Source organism: Lutjanus erythropterus, chromosome 7, assembly GCF_056507025.1.
Source record: "Lutjanus erythropterus isolate fLutEry1 chromosome 7, fLutEry1.hap2, whole genome shotgun sequence".
NCBI lineage: Eukaryota > Metazoa > Chordata > Actinopteri > Lutjaniformes > Lutjanidae > Lutjanus > Lutjanus erythropterus.
This window is the reverse complement of record NC_139323.1, coordinates 26660560-26680686: the sequence shown is the minus strand read 5'-3', so window position 1 is coordinate 26680686 and position 20127 is coordinate 26660560. Positions and strand designations below refer to the sequence as shown.

At 38.8% G+C, this 20127-nt stretch overlaps 1 protein-coding gene across 1 annotated transcript; it reads right to left on the bottom strand.

Annotated features, from left to right (window-relative positions):
- Positions 1 to 2000: 2000 nt before the first annotated feature.
- Positions 2001 to 18556, bottom strand: mfn1b (mitofusin 1b). Its single transcript, XM_084723374.1, has 18 exons — positions 18383 to 18556; positions 17738 to 17895; positions 17124 to 17259; positions 16479 to 16641; positions 15116 to 15240; positions 14843 to 14951; positions 13794 to 13901; positions 13412 to 13565; positions 12455 to 12522; positions 10258 to 10379; positions 9803 to 9929; positions 9083 to 9187; positions 8803 to 8905; positions 6788 to 7014; positions 6484 to 6663; positions 5756 to 5952; positions 5000 to 5134; positions 2001 to 3155 (listed from the first exon to the last, which is right to left on the bottom strand). Exons 2-18 carry the CDS (start codon positions 17883 to 17885, stop codon positions 3086 to 3088), a joined length of 2277 nt encoding a protein of 758 aa, XP_084579500.1. The 5' UTR covers positions 17886 to 17895; positions 18383 to 18556; the 3' UTR covers positions 2001 to 3085.
- Between the last annotated feature and the right edge of the window lie 1571 nt (positions 18557 to 20127).

The window sequence follows — 20127 nt, the reverse complement described above, 5'->3', positions numbered from 1 at the left end:
TTGTGTGAAATCTGAAAAAAAAAACAAAAAAAAAACAAAAAAAAACAAATGCACCATAGCCCTTAACAGCTGAGAAAGGGATCGTGTGTATTACTGACAGTGACATTCAGCAGGCAGCCATTTTCTCACTCTGTGTGTAATTCAGCAGTATTAGCAGCTGGAACCTGGAATAGTAACACTTCTTTTACGTGCCTGTGCAGTTCACTCATTAAGTAGTGCAGTAGACTCATTAATCAAAAAAGGTGCTTGACTTCATTTAATTTCACAATGTTGTTGTATTTACCTGAAGTTTCCTCCAGTTAATTCTCTGAGCTACACAACTGATACGGAGCTGTCGAATTGGCTCGTATTTTACAAAAATGTCAACATTTGGTACATTTACAGTGTTGTGTGAAGTACCAAACTCACAGAATCTTTGGATCATTGGCGGTATGTTTGGCAGTATTTTTGGCGATCGATGTCAGGTACCAACGTCTAACTTTATGTTCAGGCAGTATTTCAAGGACTGTATTTGCACGACACTCCAATTTAGCATCTGACTGTGAGAAGTTGTTTTTAGGTTTCTGACAAATATTAAACATAGGAGGAAAAAATGTCAACGACACCCAACACTTGATTGGTTATGTCACATGATCACCACCACAGCACCGTCACAGAATAATGCACTGTCCTTCGACTCTACAACCTACTGTTCTGACAAGTTCTTTTTGTTTTGATTTTATTTATTGTTTTATGTTTTAAGCCAGTAAAGACCAGGGACTTGGTGCCATGATAATTCTCTTACAGTGCTATTATGTGAAATTATAATCACTTGTTATGGAATAATTTTTATAGTCTTTTTCACACCAGACCTTTTTTTTGTATTTGTACAGTGGCTTGGTGATACTGATATGTTGCCATGAGTTATTGTAACCAATAAAAAGCTTCTAACCAAGAATACACAACCTGGCTGATTTTCATTTACAGAAAATTAGACTGTATAAGTGTGTAAATAAGTAGAGTATATGAATGTTTAAGCAAGGTTTTCTGGAGTGTAAAAGAAGTTTGTTTTAAAAACAAGAACAACTGAGGAGAAAATTGACCCAAAGGAGGCAAAAACTGGCTGTGTAGTTTGAGTTTCTGCTTTTGGCTCTAAATAATTTAATTTGTAAACATATTTATATATCCATTGTTTTTTGGCAGATTAGTTAGCACTGGAAAAAAATGCTGTTTTTACAGTTAATTCTGTTTCTTTGTCATTAAAATTTACAAAGACAGATTAATTAAAAAGCTGACATATGGTGTTTATTTTAAAGATAAAAGCTGAATATATATATAATGTATTTAATATTCACAGATGTTCCATTTCGTTAGAGGGATAGTTAAGTGGGGTATTATCAATATTAACTACAGTAGATGATTTAAGCCTCCTAAAATTAAAATCAATATTAGTTTAAGTGTATGCTGTATTTAGAATATTTTCATCAAACAGGAAACCGCTGTTACTAAGCCAAACATTGCTCTCTGCAAAGCCACCAGACGCCGCAGGCAAAAACTTTAATTTTATCTTGCGGCAGTTGATGGTCTACCACTGCCTCGATTGTTAAATTTCTTTGTTATTGTGTCTTTGGTGTATTCAAACTAACCCTTTAAAACAACAGTCACGCAATAACACAAACAAACAAGTTGATCAAGGCAGCAATAGCAGAGCAGCTCCAGTGTTATGGGAGGTAAAATGATGTTTTTGCTAACGAAGACTGGTGGCTTTAGAGAGAGCAGCATTTGGGTTTTATAACCGTGGAAAAGGCTATCTGACAGCAAGAAGTAAGCAAGTAGTGATAATATTCTAAATATAATGCAAACTTACAGACTTATGGACAATATGGATTTTAAACGCCTCCGAAGTTTAAGCGTCTCTTTGGAATTAACCTGTAAATAAATAAACAAACAACAAAAACCCAACAATAAACCAAAGTAATGTTTACATCCAGTGTCTTTCAAATAAAAGCACAAAAAGTCAATTTGAGATTGTGGCAGATTTTAATGCAACTGGGCAAATCTGGAGGTATTTCAACACGCATTCAAGAAAAAAAATAAAATTTTACAAGTGTAGACTGGTGCAATTGTCATTACAAGTCTAATGGGTATAAATAAAACAGTATATTATAAAATATATGAGGATTTCCAAAGCTTTTGATCTATACAGTTTGGATTCTTAGAAAATAGAACATGAACCTACAGTATGTTAAAGACATGCTTTCCCTTTCTACTCAAATTATTTCTCTCAGTGAATTTACACTAACTAGGTCCTTATAATCAGAAAAACAAATGTGTTTTCTTTTGTTATTAAATATATTTATTTTTTGTTGCTAACATACAGCAGATCATATGCCTGGACAGATACACCTACAGTCATACAGACACACAAATTTCATTTGCTCCACAAAAGTTAGTCAAAAAAAAGGCATATTCACAGTTAGAAGCACGTTAGTGTCAAAATATAGCACCCGACCGGAAGCCTTCATGCCGACCGAGATCATATCGCCACGTCGTGGAGCGTCTTTGCACATCAGGAATCCATTTGTTTCTTTTATAGGCAGTTTTGTTTTACAGTTTCACTGCAGTTTCTCAAGCACCTGAAGGGCTGAGGAGGGGGGGTGGGGTGAATACTGTAGTGTCTGGGCCTTCACACTCCTCTGTCCAGAAAATCAACTATGGATTTTAACTTCTTATTGATTAATTAGTCTACAAAATGTCAAAAAATTGACAAGTAGCCATTAAGTTAACAAAACCTGTCTTCAAACTGATTATTTGGTGTGACAAAGAACCCAAACCAAAACAAAAAAATATTACATTTTTACAAAAAGACACAAAAGAACCAGATTTTCCCATTTGAGAGGCTGCCGAAGTCATTTCATTGATTATCAAAATATCTTTTTGGTTGTTAGATCAAATCGATTTGTCTTTTCAGCGCTACCATCCACACAGAAACTGTGTTGTAGTTCAGGTGATGAGGGCTGGGTGCACTGAGGCGGCGCCTGGCTGAGGAATGATTGGCTCAAAAAGAACCAAACCAGAAGAGCGAGGAGTGGTGAAGGAGAGCCGCTCACTGCTGAGGCTGCAGGTACTGGTTTGTGAACGCCTCCAACTGTCTCTCCAGCTCCGTCGCTTTATGTCTGCAGAGGAAACAAACACACAACATGATTAAAAACCAACTTCATCCAAACTGCCTGTGAAGTAAAGCTAAATTTATTTCTAATTTCATATTGGTCTGTAACATCTAAATTCTGCAGTCACATGTATATCGTGAGTGAACAGCATGTACACTATAAGCAATAACAAATGTTTTTAAGACCAGGAAATAGCAAAATAATAACTGTTCAGACTTTTCAGACTTGCCTAAATTATGTGTTCAGCACTACACTGTTCACTTGTGTTAAAACTTTGTCTCTCGTTCATTCATTCTTTAAAGAACTAATTTGGCTTTTCCCACCCATACTTCCACATGTTTGTTGTTTTGTAACTATGTACACCTTTATATTTATCAATACTCTACTTTAAAGCTAACTGAATTTGTTCTCAAGCAGAGACGAAGTAGTAGCAATACATCATTATCAGTTATCGCTGTCTTTCCCAAACGTGACTCTTGCCTTTTGTCAGCATCACGCTCACGTAACGACCTTGTTCAGGATCTGTCCACACATTTCAAAGCATTCAACAGCAAATGAGTAGTCGAACTTTTTAGGGAGCGTTCAGTTTTCCTTTGATATGTGTGAATATTCCTAATCATTTTTTTTCCAAAACAACATGCATATCACTGTGATACAAGCATGGCAATGTGTGTGTGTGTGAGTGCAATGGCAGTGGCTGCACTCAGAGCACACATTTGCAATCAGAGGAGGGGGATTAAAGTTTAGCAGTGGCAGTAAATATACAGTTTGCCCATGAATAAACACTGCAGAAGTTGTTCAATAAATTCCTGTGTCTTATTTCTCAGCTGCTGGGTGAAGTAAAAGAATAGTCTATGGGACTGAAGCGGAGCAGAGTGAGCTACAAAATTTAGATATTAGATACATGAACATATTCAATGGCTTTTCACTGGTCACCAGTGTTGCATTTACAAGCATATTGTCAAAAAAATAAACTGGAAGTCTAAATAAAAGCCTCAGGTTACATTTACACCTGTGAAATGCAGCCGACACGCACAGTGCTGATATGACAGCTGCATAGATTAAAATCAAAGTGTTTCTGTTGTATGAGATGTACGAGTGAAAAATGCATCTGACTCTCTTGAGGTCGACATGGGGGGTAAGAAAAGCTGACAATCTACTCAGCCAGTGACAGCATCTAAGGTCGGTTAACAAGCATGTTTCTGTACACAGGCAGATTATCCTGTGAATGAAGTACTTCTTGAAGAGATAGTTCACATCTGTACTAATCTTTATAAAACACCACACAAACTAAACGATCAAGGTGGTACATCTGCATCTTGCGTGTCCTGCATGGTTAAATGTCAAATGAGTGGCTTTGGAGAGAGCGATATAATGGTTTCGGTTCTCTGTCAAAAAATGCTCTCTGATGGAAAGATCAACTGGTAGCCTACACTTAAATTGATTTTCAACGGTGGGTCATCTTTTAGGTGGCTAAAATATGCTTTTCTGCTGACTCTGTCCACAGCAGGACACTGGAAACATCATTTGTGGGTACACATATGCATAAGTACCTCATACAACTCACTTCAAAGAACCCACTCTCTTGTAACTGTGAATCTGTTAGCATCCTGCAGGGTCGTGCTGCAAGCTTGAGTTGGAAAAAACTCCAAATTCTTTGGCAGGTCTGGTAAATCTGACCAAATATGAATGAAGCATTTGATCATTTCCAGGTCTTGATATTTTTGCGGTTCCTGGAGAATCACTAGGATGCTCATTTACCCCATATTCCGAGACAGTTCTCCCTCTATTCTCTCCCACACTTCTCCACCCTTCATGTTGCCCCCAATAAGAGAAGACGCTGGACTGACCGCAGACTCTTGGACTGGCTCTGGACGGTCTCCAGCTGATCTATCTTGGCTGTCAGTTGGCGGATTTCAGCCTCCAGCTCTTTCTGCGTCTGGTCCACCTGCTGACAGAGCCGAGCAAAGGTCGTAGCCATCTCCCTGGCAACACAGAGGGCACAGCGTCTCAGTGCTTATTTATTTAGCCCCGCCACAGAGAGGAAAGCTGGGTGGGGCACAGAGGAGGGTGGAGCAGGGCGCCAACATTATGGGGAGTCAGGCTTTGTCAGAAGGTTAAATACCACTGACAGAAAAATGAGGAAGGGTGCAGAGAAATGAACATTTTGATGTCAGTATAAACATTCTGAGACTCAATAAGCTGCATGTTAAAGGATCAATCCACCCTTGTATACACTGGACATTACTTATTTATTCATTTATTTCTTTTACCTGGTTTTACTATTAAAAACAACCACAACAAAACTGATTATTGTGGTATAATGTTAAGTGTTTCAGGGTGGATTTCACCATTACTCTATCAAAGACAAAAAAAAAAATCAAAACATTATGATATCCTACATGAGCTTAATACAAAAGAATATCAAATGACATATAGAGTAATAAATCATTTATTTTACTGCCCTTACTGTAGTGATGAAAATGGCTATCATTTCTGTACACACTAAAACAGATGGACATAAAACAACCTTAAATTGATCAAAAAAGAAAACATTAGTTTGTTCTACTATCAAATGACAGAAGTGATACTGTATCAGGACTTACTGTTGGACCTGGTGGCTACAGTTCGCACTAGTAAAGCTAACGATGAGCTGCAGTTTCTCAGATGCGTAGTCCACAAACTGGCGCTTCAGGCAGCGCTCCTTTGCCTTTGTGGTCCAGGTGAGTCTCTCATACAGGTACAGCAAGCCGTACATTGAGGCCGACAGGGCGATCAACTTCCAGCCAACTGCTCTGTAAACCTTAGAAAATAAAAAAATAAATATGAAGAGAAGCTGGGTTAGCACCCTCCCAGTTAGACCAGTGTCGGAAAGACAACACTTTCAGGGATGGTTTTCAGTTTTCATGTCATAAATAGAGTCAGTAGATTTTTCTTTCCATTCAAATCTCTGTAGCCGAGATCTTTAATCCGCAAAGTTATTTCTTTTGTTGCCATGATCTACAGCACACTTAGGGCTATATAATGCAACATAATCAATTCTTAGTCTCAGTCTTTTGAGTGCAAATGAAAGTAAAAAGGAGAAATTGTTTCACAGTTTGTATCAGAACGTGACATCTAAATGTGAGACAACTCATAATATTAAGCACAGTTACCCCTGAAATACTCCCTTTCATTTAAATAAAATGATTCACACATGCACGCACGCACACACACACACACACACAATTGCTGACTAATTTAATAGTTGGCAACTAATCAATTAATAATTGCGGCTCTAATAAAAATGTGTATGTACGTTTACATGCAAGAACAATTTTGGAGAACAACATACCACTCCTCCAACGATGACAACGCTCATTGAAGTGCGGGAGGTGAGCGATGCCACGTTGGTTGCCATGGCTACCATCATGTCCTCCTGGGTCATGAGGGCTGTGTCATTGTTGGGCGGGGCTATCGTGGAGGGGGGTCCTGAGGAGGGCGTACGGGCCAGGGGCAGTGCTGGTCGAGAGGTCTGAGTGATGACGATACAGACTATGTTCACTTTACATGGTATTTATGTCAACACTGTTATTATTATTGTCATCATTATTATTGGCATTAAATGTCACAATATGAATCAAGGAAGTCCTCTGTACCTGGAAGTTTTGGTCCACCAGTCTCAGCGCTTTTTGTGCGTTAGCAGATCCCAGGAAGCGGTGGACTAATGCTGTCCAGCCTAGTGAGAACTGGAACTCAATGTTCTCCTGGAAGTTGTTGCAAAGTGTGGCGCAGTTCAGGTCGTAACTCAGGTCAAACTTCCTGCTGGGCACCAGCATGTGGACTTGGGTCTGGACCGTCGAGGGAAGCAGAGGGAGCATGCTCTCTGGAGAGTGAAAAAACATGGAGTGTGACAGTTACAAAATGGACTGGCAGAAATCAGCAGCAGTCATGGGATGATTTGTAGCCGGGTTTGTATTTAAAAAAATAAGCACTTTTACTTTTAGTACATTTTACAGCTAATATTCTTTTTTTAGGCACTAGAGGGCAGAACATAATTACACAAGATGGCAGAATCAACATCACTACATTAGCAATGTGTCTGTAAAGACAAAAAAAGGTACATTTGATTTGAATATCCCAGCTCTTTGTTATTTTTCCTTAGGGAGAGGAAAAAAAAAATCACAACACAATTTCATAACAGCACCTGAGTCCTTTTCATCAGAGGGCACATTAACACCTTTCCAACATCACTGTCACCGAGCACAGCTTGCATGCGTGCCTGACACAGTGACGCATTTGTAGCATAATGGGGCATGGGATGATGGCATTCAGAGAGGAGGGTAAATATAGCAGGGCGCTGGGTGTTGCAGACCACAGTCTGAGTGAGTGCGCAACAAGGTTTGACTCAGTTCAGCAACACTCTAATTGAATGAAAAAAAAAAACAAAAGGTGGAATGGAAATCTGGCTAAGGTCATTTTCTATGAAAACATAATTTCTTCCGTGGCCTTTTAAGCAAGGAAAGTTTGCGAGGAAATAACAACCTTAGAGAACCAATCATTAATTTTAGCTTTTAATTTCTGCTATTCTTCCATCTGTTTTTCCAACCTCTTAAACTCCACTTGGCAGACATGACTGTCTTTCAGAGTGAAGATAGTGGAATCATATGAAACCAGATGACCTAAGGCATAAATTACAACCCACTGTGTCAAGCTTGTCGGGAAGGGGAGCTCCAAGGTTAGGCTAATTTTTGACCATTTTCAAGTAGGTCCCATGACCTCTCACCTCAAGATATCTGAATGAAAATGGGTACCGAAGAGTTTCCCCTTTATAGACATATGCTAACACCATGCAGATTTTGTATGCAGTATAAATGTGTTATTTTTGCCTATTCTAGAAATGGTGTATTTGAATATTTCTGCTTACTGGGGTCCCTAGACCCCTTGATCTCACTGTATAAAATGGCCTATAGTGACCTTCACAATCACAAACTTGCAGCCTAGGGCTTTCAAAGGATGAATTGACTTTCCTCTGTATATTGACAATAATGGAATTTCTGAGTTATTTCCAGAACAGAAGTGCTCACTATCCAATCGCCCAAAAAAAAAAAAAAATGCTTTCGTTCTCAAAGAAATCTCTGTGTAGTCAATTGTATCAACCAAAAAACTTACGAGATGGGAATGGGCCTCATACACTCTAAACTTAAAAATGTTTGATAGGTGTATAAAGAAAGCACAATTATTTCACAGATTTATAACTAGAAAAACTTGAGAGCGCTGAGCTGCAGCTAAAATTAATCTTCAGGTTCCCAGCTTTAAGATGACCATACCACTTCTATGTGGCATATACTGTTGACCCGCTAACACCAAAAGACAACCCTTAAAAGACAAAAATGGGTCTGTGGTGAGGAGTGGTGGCTGTTGTTAATTACTTTGTTAGGATACTCAAGAAGAGAACTCTCAGAATCCCTCACTGATATTGTATTTTAAATTTACGTTGATCATTATGAGGTAAATAATTGGGTGTGAATAGATTTTAGGAATGCTGTGCACTACACAGTGGGACTATTTTACTCTATTTTATTTTAGAATGACAACTGAAACATTTACAATGCCACTCAGTACAATAAATTTGATATTATTCTGAGCACAGTTATGTTTGCAGTTTAATTACCTATCATATATTGCTGAGAGGACTGGACAGAGGCGTAGACAGCGTCAGAGCAGCGGTAGGCCAGGTTCTTGCCCATCCCCTCCTCCACATGAGCCAGCAGCTCCTGCCAACAGCAAGAGGAGTCAGAGGTCACATGGAAAGAAGTCAAGAGAGACCAAAGGACATATGTCACTCTGGCCTCTAGTTTAGCTCGAGCAGTATACTGGCACAGTGGCTTGATAATCAGATTGCTGACCAGGAAAGTTGTGATCACAAAGCATTAATCTGCAGCGTTACTTACAGACTTGTAAATCTTGAGGACATGTGGCGAGGGGTGGAAGTCAGCGCGGAACTCATCGACAATTACGTGGAGACGGCAGATCTCCTCTCCCATGGCACTGGATACCTGGAGTAACGATGAAATACAACCAGAGTTATCAGTCAGCTACATCACATCTGCACAGGAGCAGGCAGAACATCTGTGTCCTGCTCAAAGAACCATCAGCAGCACATCAGGGCTCAGACTGGTGCATTACACTGTAGCCTACTGTTCTTTTCTGATGAAATGGCTACATGTACATCTCAGTTATTACTTTCTGTTCACCCTTGATATAAACTTAATTTACTTTAACTAAAAACTGCACACAGCTGTAGTATCAGAAGTATTCATATCAAGCAGAAACTCTCATTTAGAGAATTAAATGACTATCTTTAGATTTGGGGGCTATTTTAAGATGTCAACTTTCATTCTAAAAAAATATGATAAGACTTTTTCATTTTCATTCCTATTTGAAGGCAACAGACACATCTGTTTTTAAATATGTCTTCTTTCATAAGACATGTTTCGTTACATTGCCAACAGAGTGAAAATAGAGTCTTGTTTTGAATGCAGTGTCCACAAATATGGTGATGTAAATTTTAGGTCCTATTGCCCAACCAAAGCAGGCAGGTCTTGTGGTGTAAAGGGTGTGTAGGGACACTTAAACAGGACATTCAACAGTTCTTTCTTGTTCTACGTTACCTTAGTTGCCACATCCTCACTGATAGCCTTGATCTTCCTCTTGATATCATCAATCAGCAGGTTGAGCTGATTCTTGACAAATTCCAGCCGGTCCATCTGATACTCTCGGTCCTCCAGAGCCGCCACTCTGAATTCCAGCCCCAACAACAGGAAATAAAGTCACCAAAAGGAAACTAGCAGCTGAACAATTAATAGTAAAAAAGAAACACACCAAGTGCACCACAGTAGAAAGTAGAATTTCTGAGAAATCCGCTGGTAGTTGTAGTATCTACTACTTTATTTATCCCTTTATTATTAAATAAAATGTCATTCATATTTATTTTCTCTAAAGTTTCATAGAGTACCACTAGAGGCCCTTCATAATGACAAAAGGAGACACTAACAGACTTCATCTCTATCAACACCCTCCCACTGACTAACTATGAGGTAAAGAACTTATGGAGGGAGATACTCACCTCTTCTCCGCCGCCTCAATGTTGATGGCGTCCATGATGCTCTTGACTTTTGCTGTGATCTGCTTGGCCCTGATAGTGTGCTGCTCAAACTTTGTTTTCACTGCTGACTGCGAGATACACTCCTGCGAGGCCATAACACACAAGTTACTGTGACAGCTATAGGGGCTGCTGCTGCTGGATAGGGTGCATGAACCTGCACGCTACCAGGGACAAACAGAGGACAAGATGGACACCTGCTGCTTTAACTTAAGAGAGGAAAAGTAAAAGAAAAACAGGTGGGAAAATGACAGCAGCAGTGTGTCTATCTTGTGTCCCACAGCCCACATAAAGTCACAGTAATGTGCTGGTGAAACCTCGGAAAAATTATAAAGAACACATCAAGTGTAAACAATCAAGAATGCAAGTGAATGAAAATAAAAAAATACTAAATCTAAAAGCAGGAATTTTGTGTCATTTTGGGATAAATTACATTATAAAGTGTGTATCTCTATTTGACAGGTGTTATTGTCCTTTGGCTGCATTTGAACAGTGCTGGAATGACTTCAGGAGTCAGAAACAAACTTAGGACTCCTCCACTATTATTAGTTCATTCAGTGTATTCAAGTTCCATAATCATCTCTCTACAAAGCAAGTTGCCTTGTTAGTGGCGGGGTCCGCCATTCTCGCACTGGATTAAAACTGCCTTCAGATACAAGTTGGATTCACAGGATGCAAGTTTGTAATTTAACGTAATTTTATCAAATAAATACTGTTCACTCTTTTAACGGCATGTCAGAGCTCTTTTAAGTTAGTGCTAATGCAAACTGAACATTTCCAGGAGGCTTTTATTGCGAAGCAACAGCAGGGAACCCAATAGCGCTTATCACAATTATTCATCAAAAATGTATCTAGAAAACAAGACAATGGCCACTTTCACCATTTTTCATCCAGAAACCGGTTTGGATGTTTGAAAGGCAGTAACAGAACAAAAGGGAGCAGCCCCAACTCACCAGCAAAGTGCCCAACTTTACTATGTCCTGCAGTTGTGTGTAAAAAGTACTCGTACTGTGTGCATTATAAAATCAAGCTGCTCACGACATGATGGAAAATCAATTATTAACTGACTTCTTCATTGGCTGTGCTGTAAACAGATACTCCGGTTACTCCTCTGTCGTATTTCAGACAAAGTAACCGCTCCCACGATTTAACTAACATCGAACCGCACTTTCTGTTACCATGGTAACCGCAGGTGTTGCAAAATCAACTATGACTGAAATCTTTAGGATTATAATGATCATTTTCTCCCACTATGGACACATTTCAATTCCTGCATGTTAAAATCAAAACATCTCAACAAGGTGCAACAAAACACATAAATACGAAGAACAAAGAAAACTCAACAATCAAAACTGTAAAGACAGAACAAAATCAACATAGAATGAAAACAAATGGATGCCCTCGCCTAAGTGAATCTAGACTTCAGCAATGAAGACGCAGGTTGATGGGAAAGGCACAGTGATTGGTCTAGAAGGCCCCGTGGCCATCAGCTTCACACTGCATGGTTGGTGGCGAAACCTAACGACTAAGTCAGATTGGAGACGTCGACTGCTCAGGTTAACTGTTACTGTTATGAGAGGGACTTGGGTTGCTTCTTGTTTTATTCCATTTCTTTCACCATGCAGTGATCTCAAACACGCTTTGACAAACATGCACACACAGGCACTTTTACCAGGCAACTGAATTTCTGTAAGTAGCATTTCTCAAATGCCTGAGGAGTTTGTGTAACTGGATAAACACAGTACGCTCTGGTTCTGGTTTGTATTTCCTGGTCTGAATAAAAGAAAAAAAAATAGCCTCTTAGAAAAGTGATTCTCTCTCCAGGTGTAACCAGCAGCAGCCTGACAACGTCAAAAATATTTGCTTAGCTGTATGATACTCCAACCGCAGTGTTTATAAGCATCCGTGTACCGTGCTGCCTTGATTTGACTTGACACTGATTTCACCTCAGAGGTCTACCTGTTGAGATGTGTTTCTAGATGCATATATATCAGTGTCAGATCACTGGTATGTCAAAAATCATTATAAAAGTGGCTTAATTTTCTTGAAAATGTATCTCTCTGTATTCAGACAGGAAATAGACTTTGCTGAAGTGGTAATAAAAATATTTGAAGATATGGAAACGACTTTGGCTCCCACACACACAGACACACACACGAACCTCAAACCTCCTCTCAAAGCTCTGGAACTCCTTCAGTCTCTCCTGGAAGCCCTCAGCCAGGGCTCCACCTGTTGGATGAAATGATCACATTGTGCGTAAATAAAAGTGCTTTTTATTATTGCAGAAATCCACAAGTTGCATCAGCACAGAGACCTTATCCTACGTCAGATGTGAAATATATAACTGTTTATTGACTTATTTCACCTTTTTAAAAAAAATCTCCTTAAGCCTTTATTATAGTTTTTGGATATTTTTTTTATAACTGTAATCACTGTTTATCATTTGCAACACATCTGTCTAATGTAATTGCTCTAATGAGGATTTTTAAACTGAATACAGATTACAACATTGTATTTTGTGTTGCTAAAATATTGAACATAAAACAACTTGAAAATTATCATAGACGCACTCTAGGACCAGTTATACAAGACAATGTTTTGTTGGTAACAATTGGATTTTTTTTTATAAAATAGATTTCTTAAATCTGTCTATGTAGAAATGAATTGGATAATGTGATTTTAACATCTAATTATTCAAAATGCTGTAGTGAAAAAACAAGAAAGTAATGACCAATGTAAGAAAAAAAACAGGACCTGTTTTAAACAACCTTTGTAAACATTTGTAACCAGATTTCTAAGTTTAGGTGGTGCACTTGATTGCAACATGAAGTCCTTCTCAGTGCCCACATATGTCAAATTCATATATCATTGATAGCTTATACATCATTTGTGGCTGACCAAACAGAGCACCCTTACCCTGATAAGTTATAAAAACAAAAAAAACAGTAAATTGAGAATGCCTGCAGTGCTCATGAACACATATGTAAAGATTCTAGTTGATAGGAATTTGGTTTGATAAACAGCAACATTGGTTGTGATATTAATCATAAAGATATGAACACTGTTTCTCCCTCCTCCACAAATTACGCATCAGAAGCTATAAAATGTGAAGCTTCACCTGTTTCGGGCATGCCCTGTGCACGCTGCATTCGGGAGTTGAGCACCTCTTTGGCGGAGACGAAGAAAATGCGGTTGGGTGCCTGATCGCGATCCACGACCTTCAGCTCCTCTACCAGGAAATTCACACAGCGGTCTGTGTGCTGCTTCCTCACCTGGAGGAAGAGGAGTCACTTAGTGTGAAAATTAGTTTGTAAAAGTACTATTTTCAATACCAAGACGGTAGTTTGGGTCAGTTAAACCAGAATTCTTTTTGACTTACCCCTAGTGGTATCTAGCCTGGCAGATAGCTCTGCTTTTATGTGCTAAGACTCCAAACTGACTTGTTTAATTCACTTTTGCAAAAGATCAAAGGCAGTAAAATGTTAAGACTGTTGACTCACATCCTCCATGTATTCTGGTTCGTTTGCTGAGGCGTCCCAGCGGTTGTTGAGGATGAAGATGTTGGGTTTTGACAGACGTTCGTTCACTTTGTGGAAAAAGTGCTTTTCCTGGAAGAGTAAAGAGAGATCAGTAAGAATAATGTTAAAGTTTGCTAAAATCTGTGAAAAAAAAAAATCTACATTTCTCGTTTTTTTCTTCAAACAACCCCATGAAATATAGGCACTCTGACTTCAGGTGAAATAATAACTTGCAAACAAACAAACATCTTCACTCTGAATGAAGAGTAGACATGCAAAATATCTTGGTTATTGACACAATAAAAATGTAAGGATGCTTAACTTCTAGTGATTCAAATTCAGCACCTACAGGAGCACTTTGAATTTGGTTTTGTCTGCTTCATTTTTACCAAGATGGCACAGTTGGTGTTGCAATATAGACAGAAATGTTCGTGGTTTGCAAACGCAGCCAGATTTCAGGCATGACACACGTTTTACTACTTGATAATTTTTCATTATTGACATAATATGCCTGGGTTCATTTCCCTTGAATAGCACAGAGGGGAAAGTGTGTTTGCTGTCCCTTTAAGAGGGGCTGCTGCTGGGTTAAGGAGCTCTGTGATTGACTGTGCCCGGCTTCACATTGCATGAATGCCTGAGCCAAGAGAAACAAGAGTGGGGCCTCTGTGGCTGGATATAAACACAAGCAGCCTCATTCTCAGCTCTGCAATCAGCTCAGCAGAGAAAACATCCACACTGACCCGTTACGTACACAAGAGTGTCTGACATAACTGAAAACTTACTTTGCTTGCTAGTATGGTGTGTTATTATGAGTTAAACTAATTTAAATGAGTGACAGCCAGTTATGATTGCAAACTCAAGTTATTTTATAACTATAAACTACAAATTAAAGCGCAGGCGTGTTCTTGTCATTAATCAATAGTTAATCCCTGATACAGACTGACAATGATGGCCAAACTGAACTACGAACATAATGCAATTTCCATAGGACACTGAGCAGACATGAGCTTCATGAGGCTCAGAGACATTACCGTGTTCATAAGTGTGGATTCAGAGTTGGCCACCAGCACAAACACATCAGCATCCAGGCAAAACTTGTCAATCCAGCTGTCCAGTTGCGATGTAACATCTGTCCCTGGACTGGGGAGTCGAAGAGAAGGTCAAGAGATCAACTGTATGACATCTATAAGATTTTTTTTCTGCACACTACTTGGACTAATCTGTGTAAATGCAATTTAATGTTCTAGAAACCATGAAATTGATGTTTACAAACTTGTCCGTGTGTTTTTAACGGATCCTGTTACCTGTCTACAAGCACCAGGTCGTCTCGGAGCAGAGCACACTTGGTCTTTGGCCAAAACACACGGACGAGACAGCCAGCGTCCAGACTCTCATCCATGTGCAGTGCATGAGCCAGCTGGTTTACAGTCTGCCAAAGAGATGTAAACATTATGGCTGTTTACAAGCAAGAATCTGGCAATATGATACATATCACAATACAGGGGTTATGATTTAACATGTTACCATACCGTAAGCAAGGTGATATATTGCTATTTTTTAAATCCAACTTTAGGAGAACTGTGATAGTATAAAGAATACAAACTGGAAGGAGCAGTTTACAGTAAAAGCCAAAATGGTCAGAATTTAACAATGAAATATTACTTTCTGTTGTTTTCTGTTGTTTTCGTTTCGATATCATGCACTGTAAATGCACTAGAAAGCTTAATGAAAAATATAAGAGGATAACAGACAGTCATAGATTAAAATTGATGAAGCTGCTTATTGTGCTGAACCAATGTCAACTTCAATCAGTTCAGTGGGTTAAAGTTAAGAGCAAGTGAAGTCTCCCACATCAGGCTGCATTTCAGACACCTGACACCACCGTGGATATCATGCATAACATGTGTCTGTTAGCATGGCTGTAGGTTCAGGTACCACTTGCTTGGTTTGGGAAATAAACACAAACCAACAGGGAAATATAATTTCTCATTAATAGCCAGTAAAACCTAAAGCAAGTACTTACTTTAGTACAGTTTCCGTTCTGCCAAACTACCAAGGTTATCGTACTGCACAAATACCCACCAGTGTTTATAACAGTTTAATTACCCTGTACATAATTACACTTAACATCACTCTACAAGCTTTTTAGGAATTTTATGAGTGCATTTCATGTAGAAAAATATACTAGTGTTTATAAAACAATTTTATGCTACCTGTAAAAGGATGAGTGCAAAGATATGAGTGTGGCTCAGTTGTCAGTGTGAGGAATAAACCTTATCAGGTTGTATCCTCAGCCATTCAAGCCACTGGAGTGCAACAAAAAACACTTCCATAAAAACAAAGGGATAAAAAAAATCTCATCATCCTGCCAGTCTGACAAAACGTGATCAAGAGATAAATGTGAGGATATCATCTCTTAGATTCCCAAACATAGTATCAGTGTAATTAGGTGACAACTGGTTGAAGGCAACAGATGGTCTGATTAGTGAACACGGATGCGTTCTGGTGTGTGCGTGTTTGTGCAAAACCATGTCCCTGTTTACTTGAGTAGAAGTACAAAGAAGTTCTCAACAGTTGAGAACAAGCTGCTCAAAGCAGATTCCATGTATTAAAATGTTAACGTTAACTTCACACTCCTTGCAAAATGCTTATTAAAATGAAATTTACCTTGATGCTTTTCTCCTCATCAGAGCCCTCTGTCTTGAGGTAGGCCTTGTCTTCATCAGTGCCCTCCACACTCAGGAAGCAGTTAGTTGTGTGGCCAATCCCGCTGGGCAACACACGGTCCCTCAGCATAGCGTTGACGACTGTGCTTTTACCATTACTGGTCCTAAAAACAAACAAAACAGTCATTGGCTGAATGCAGAACCAAATTGAACCAGAAGTTCAAGAAAGTGCAGTGGACTAATTAATTTCTGAATCAAGCCTGCGAAATGCCTGTTTTTTCTGTCACACCCACTATTGTGTTTTGAATTTAGAGTCTTTCCTATGCATCAGCACAGATGCAGAGCACTACATGGTTAAATTAACATCAGTATAAACTTAATTATGTAGAACGAGTTTGAACAATAGAAAATGAATGGGGTGGATGACAAATGTCACTTCAAGGACACTAGTCAAATGGAAAGAAAATAAAAATGAAAGCAAAACTGCCATCTGAATAACATGGGGAAGGACTATTTTAACTTACACTTCCTTGCACATCAAAATCATGTCAGTAAAAGTTGTTCTTACAGGAAAAACATTTGAGAACCACATCAGAATTCTTCACAATACAATGTAAAATTCAGATGTTTGTGTTGATGTTCTTACCTGCCGAAGAAGGCCACTTTCATGTGTCTGCGCGCCAGCACCTCCTTAATGACAGCAAGTTTGTCAGCATACGACTGAATTTCCAACTTTTGATCCTGACTCGCAATGTTCTCCAAAGCTTTGTTCCCAGAGGTTTCTGTCCCAGACACACACAGACAATACAACACTTCCTTCATGAGAGCTGACTGTGGATGATAAACATCAGGTTCATGTGATAATTTCACTTTAGCATGAAAGGACCCTGCAGCTCTTAGTGTTAGTAACTTGTTATCATAAATGATTTCTAATAAAAGATGATACAATATACTTTATAGTACCTGTGGGAAAACTGGTTGGTATTTATTCTAAATCGTTCAGGCCTTCTCTCTAGTACAGCCTGGCAGAATAGAAACATAGTTCTCTGATCCACCACACACATGCTGTGTCTGCTTAAGAAGTATAAGCTCTGCTAAAACCCCAAACTTTCCCTTGTACTTATAGGAGCAGATCTGATTGATTGGTTTATCATGTATGACTATTGAACCATGATCCCCCACTGACCTAGGGTGCAGAACCAGCTCTTCTCATACTACCTGAATTGATTGATTTATTATAAACAGATCAAACCATCTCACCTTCTACAAACTCTGACGTCTCTTTCACATAGTTCAGTAGTTGTTCAAACACATCGCTGATGGTCTTCTTGGCTACAACAAAGTGTTTCAGAGGGGAGAACTCGCCCCGAGCTGAGTCTGACCGTGTGAGTGGAGGGGCTGCAGCCATCGTGTTTAATCTAAACACACAGAGAGACAGAGGGGTCAAAAAGGGCAACCGCTGTTGTGTCAGTCGACATTAATACTACAGTTACCAGTACGATCAAGGTATCATACAGTTTAGATCAAGCTGATTCTGAGTCAAAAGTTTTGCAACTTTTTTGTCAGGTTAGCTGACACACTCTATGCAAGCAGGTGAAATCCGTTGGCTAAGTTATCTAACTGTGAATAAGGAGACAGAAGTTAGCAGTGGCATCGCTTAGCGATAACTTCGATAAATTACACAAAATGACATGAAAAAAACATATAGGCAATGGTAGACACACGTGTTTCACTGTTCCCTACTAGTTATGACTTATATGCAAAAATGTTAAACGACTGGACGCATGCGGCTGCCAATCAAGCTAACAGATTAACGTTAAGCTATGTTAGCTAACGCTACAAGCGGCAACGCGGTGATAAATTAGCATTAGCACAGCTAGCTAACCAGCGGTGTTCTTTCCTTACCACAGTCCGGAGACAGACAGTGTCCTCTTCTCATAACATAAATAGTATTGATCCGCGGCGACGGGATAGACAATCTCTTCCCTCGCTGAAAGATTACTTGCTGTCAGCCTGGCTAACCTTCTGTTTGTATCCTGAGATGGAACCAGTGTCAAAGTTGTCGCAACGGGAAAACGGCTTCCGGGACACATTTCAAAATAAATGCACCATTGACGTGGTTGCTGCGTTTCACATTGCATAATAAAGACAAGTGGTTGGATAAGATTTTAGATTAGTTAATGCTGACTGTATGTGTTTTAAATAGCTGTGGTTGTTGTATTTAAAACTAAACAGATTCACCCTTGCTTATGGTTTTAAGTACTTTTTTTTTTTTTTTTTTTTTTTTTACAACGTATATTATTTATTGGCATTTTATTATACTAATGCCAACATGTCATTCTGATCAAGGTAGTAAAAAAGTAAAAAGGTAAAAAATAAAGCTAGGTGTGAAACAAGGCATTTGGTTAACTGAAATAAAAACTAGACTAGAACATAACTAATTGAAACAACATTGTGTACTTGCAAAACTAAGTAAAATAAAGTAAAAGTATACAACAACATCTTTAATTTTAGTCTCTGTCAGTGTAGTCAAATTTGTCAACACAGCATGCATGAAGAGGCATTTGTTCATATTTAATAAGACTGGGATGTCTACATAACTGTGTGCATGATGCACTCCATCCGTGCTCCTCTAACAGACACACGGTACGGTTCTTAGCATGATCGTTATCAGTTTCACGTCCTTTCAGTTTCTTCTTTTTTAGTTTGAAATTAAAAGTATCTAACTTCCTGTTCTGTTCAGATTTACTGTCGCGAGTTTGACGCAGAATCAAACCTGCGCTCTACGACAAGGGGGCGGATACAAGTGACGAAAAGGCTGGCAGGCAGCAGCCAATCAACGGGCAAAGAATGCATCCAACCCCTGAGATCTCCTTTATTGTAGCTGATACTGGCAGTCCAGTTAATAACACCAAGGGCATAATTGATCATACAGAGAACAGATTTACTGCATAAAGAGCATGAAAAATAATATGGATGACAGTAATTACAGTAATATTGTTATAATTATGCATAATAGAATGAGAAGACAGAACTGGATGTTGGATGCTGGATGTTTTGCACACAAGCATAACTTTTATGTAGCAATGTTATAACTTTAAATGTGTTCTTTGCACTTTATACCGGGAGACTGAAAAGGATTGTACTCCACATTTCTATCTAAAAAACAGAAAAATATGCTGCAATAGAATTTTAAATATTCAGAAACCTATTTAAACATTAGGTTGCAAAAATGGTGCACATCTCGGGATAAAAACAGCTTTCAAAATATTTTTGTTTGACGACCTGGTGTGGGCAAAACATATTTTCTAAAGTTTAAACATCTTCTTTGTTTATAACTTTATTGAAATAAACCTAAAAACAAAGCTTGACCAAATTTGAGCTGCACTGGAGCAAAGCTGCAGAGCTGCATCAAGTAGTCAGTTAATCGATTAGTTGTCAACTATTAAATGAATCACCAACTATTTTGATCATTGATTAATTGTTTTGAGTTTTTTTTTTTTTTTTTTTTTTTTTAAAGAAAAAATGTCAGAATTCTCTTATTTCAACTTCTCAAAACTTCTGGTTTCTTTACTCCTCTATGACAGTAAACTGGGTTGTGGGCAAAACCAGATATTGTCACCTCAGGCTCTGGGAAACTCATTAACATT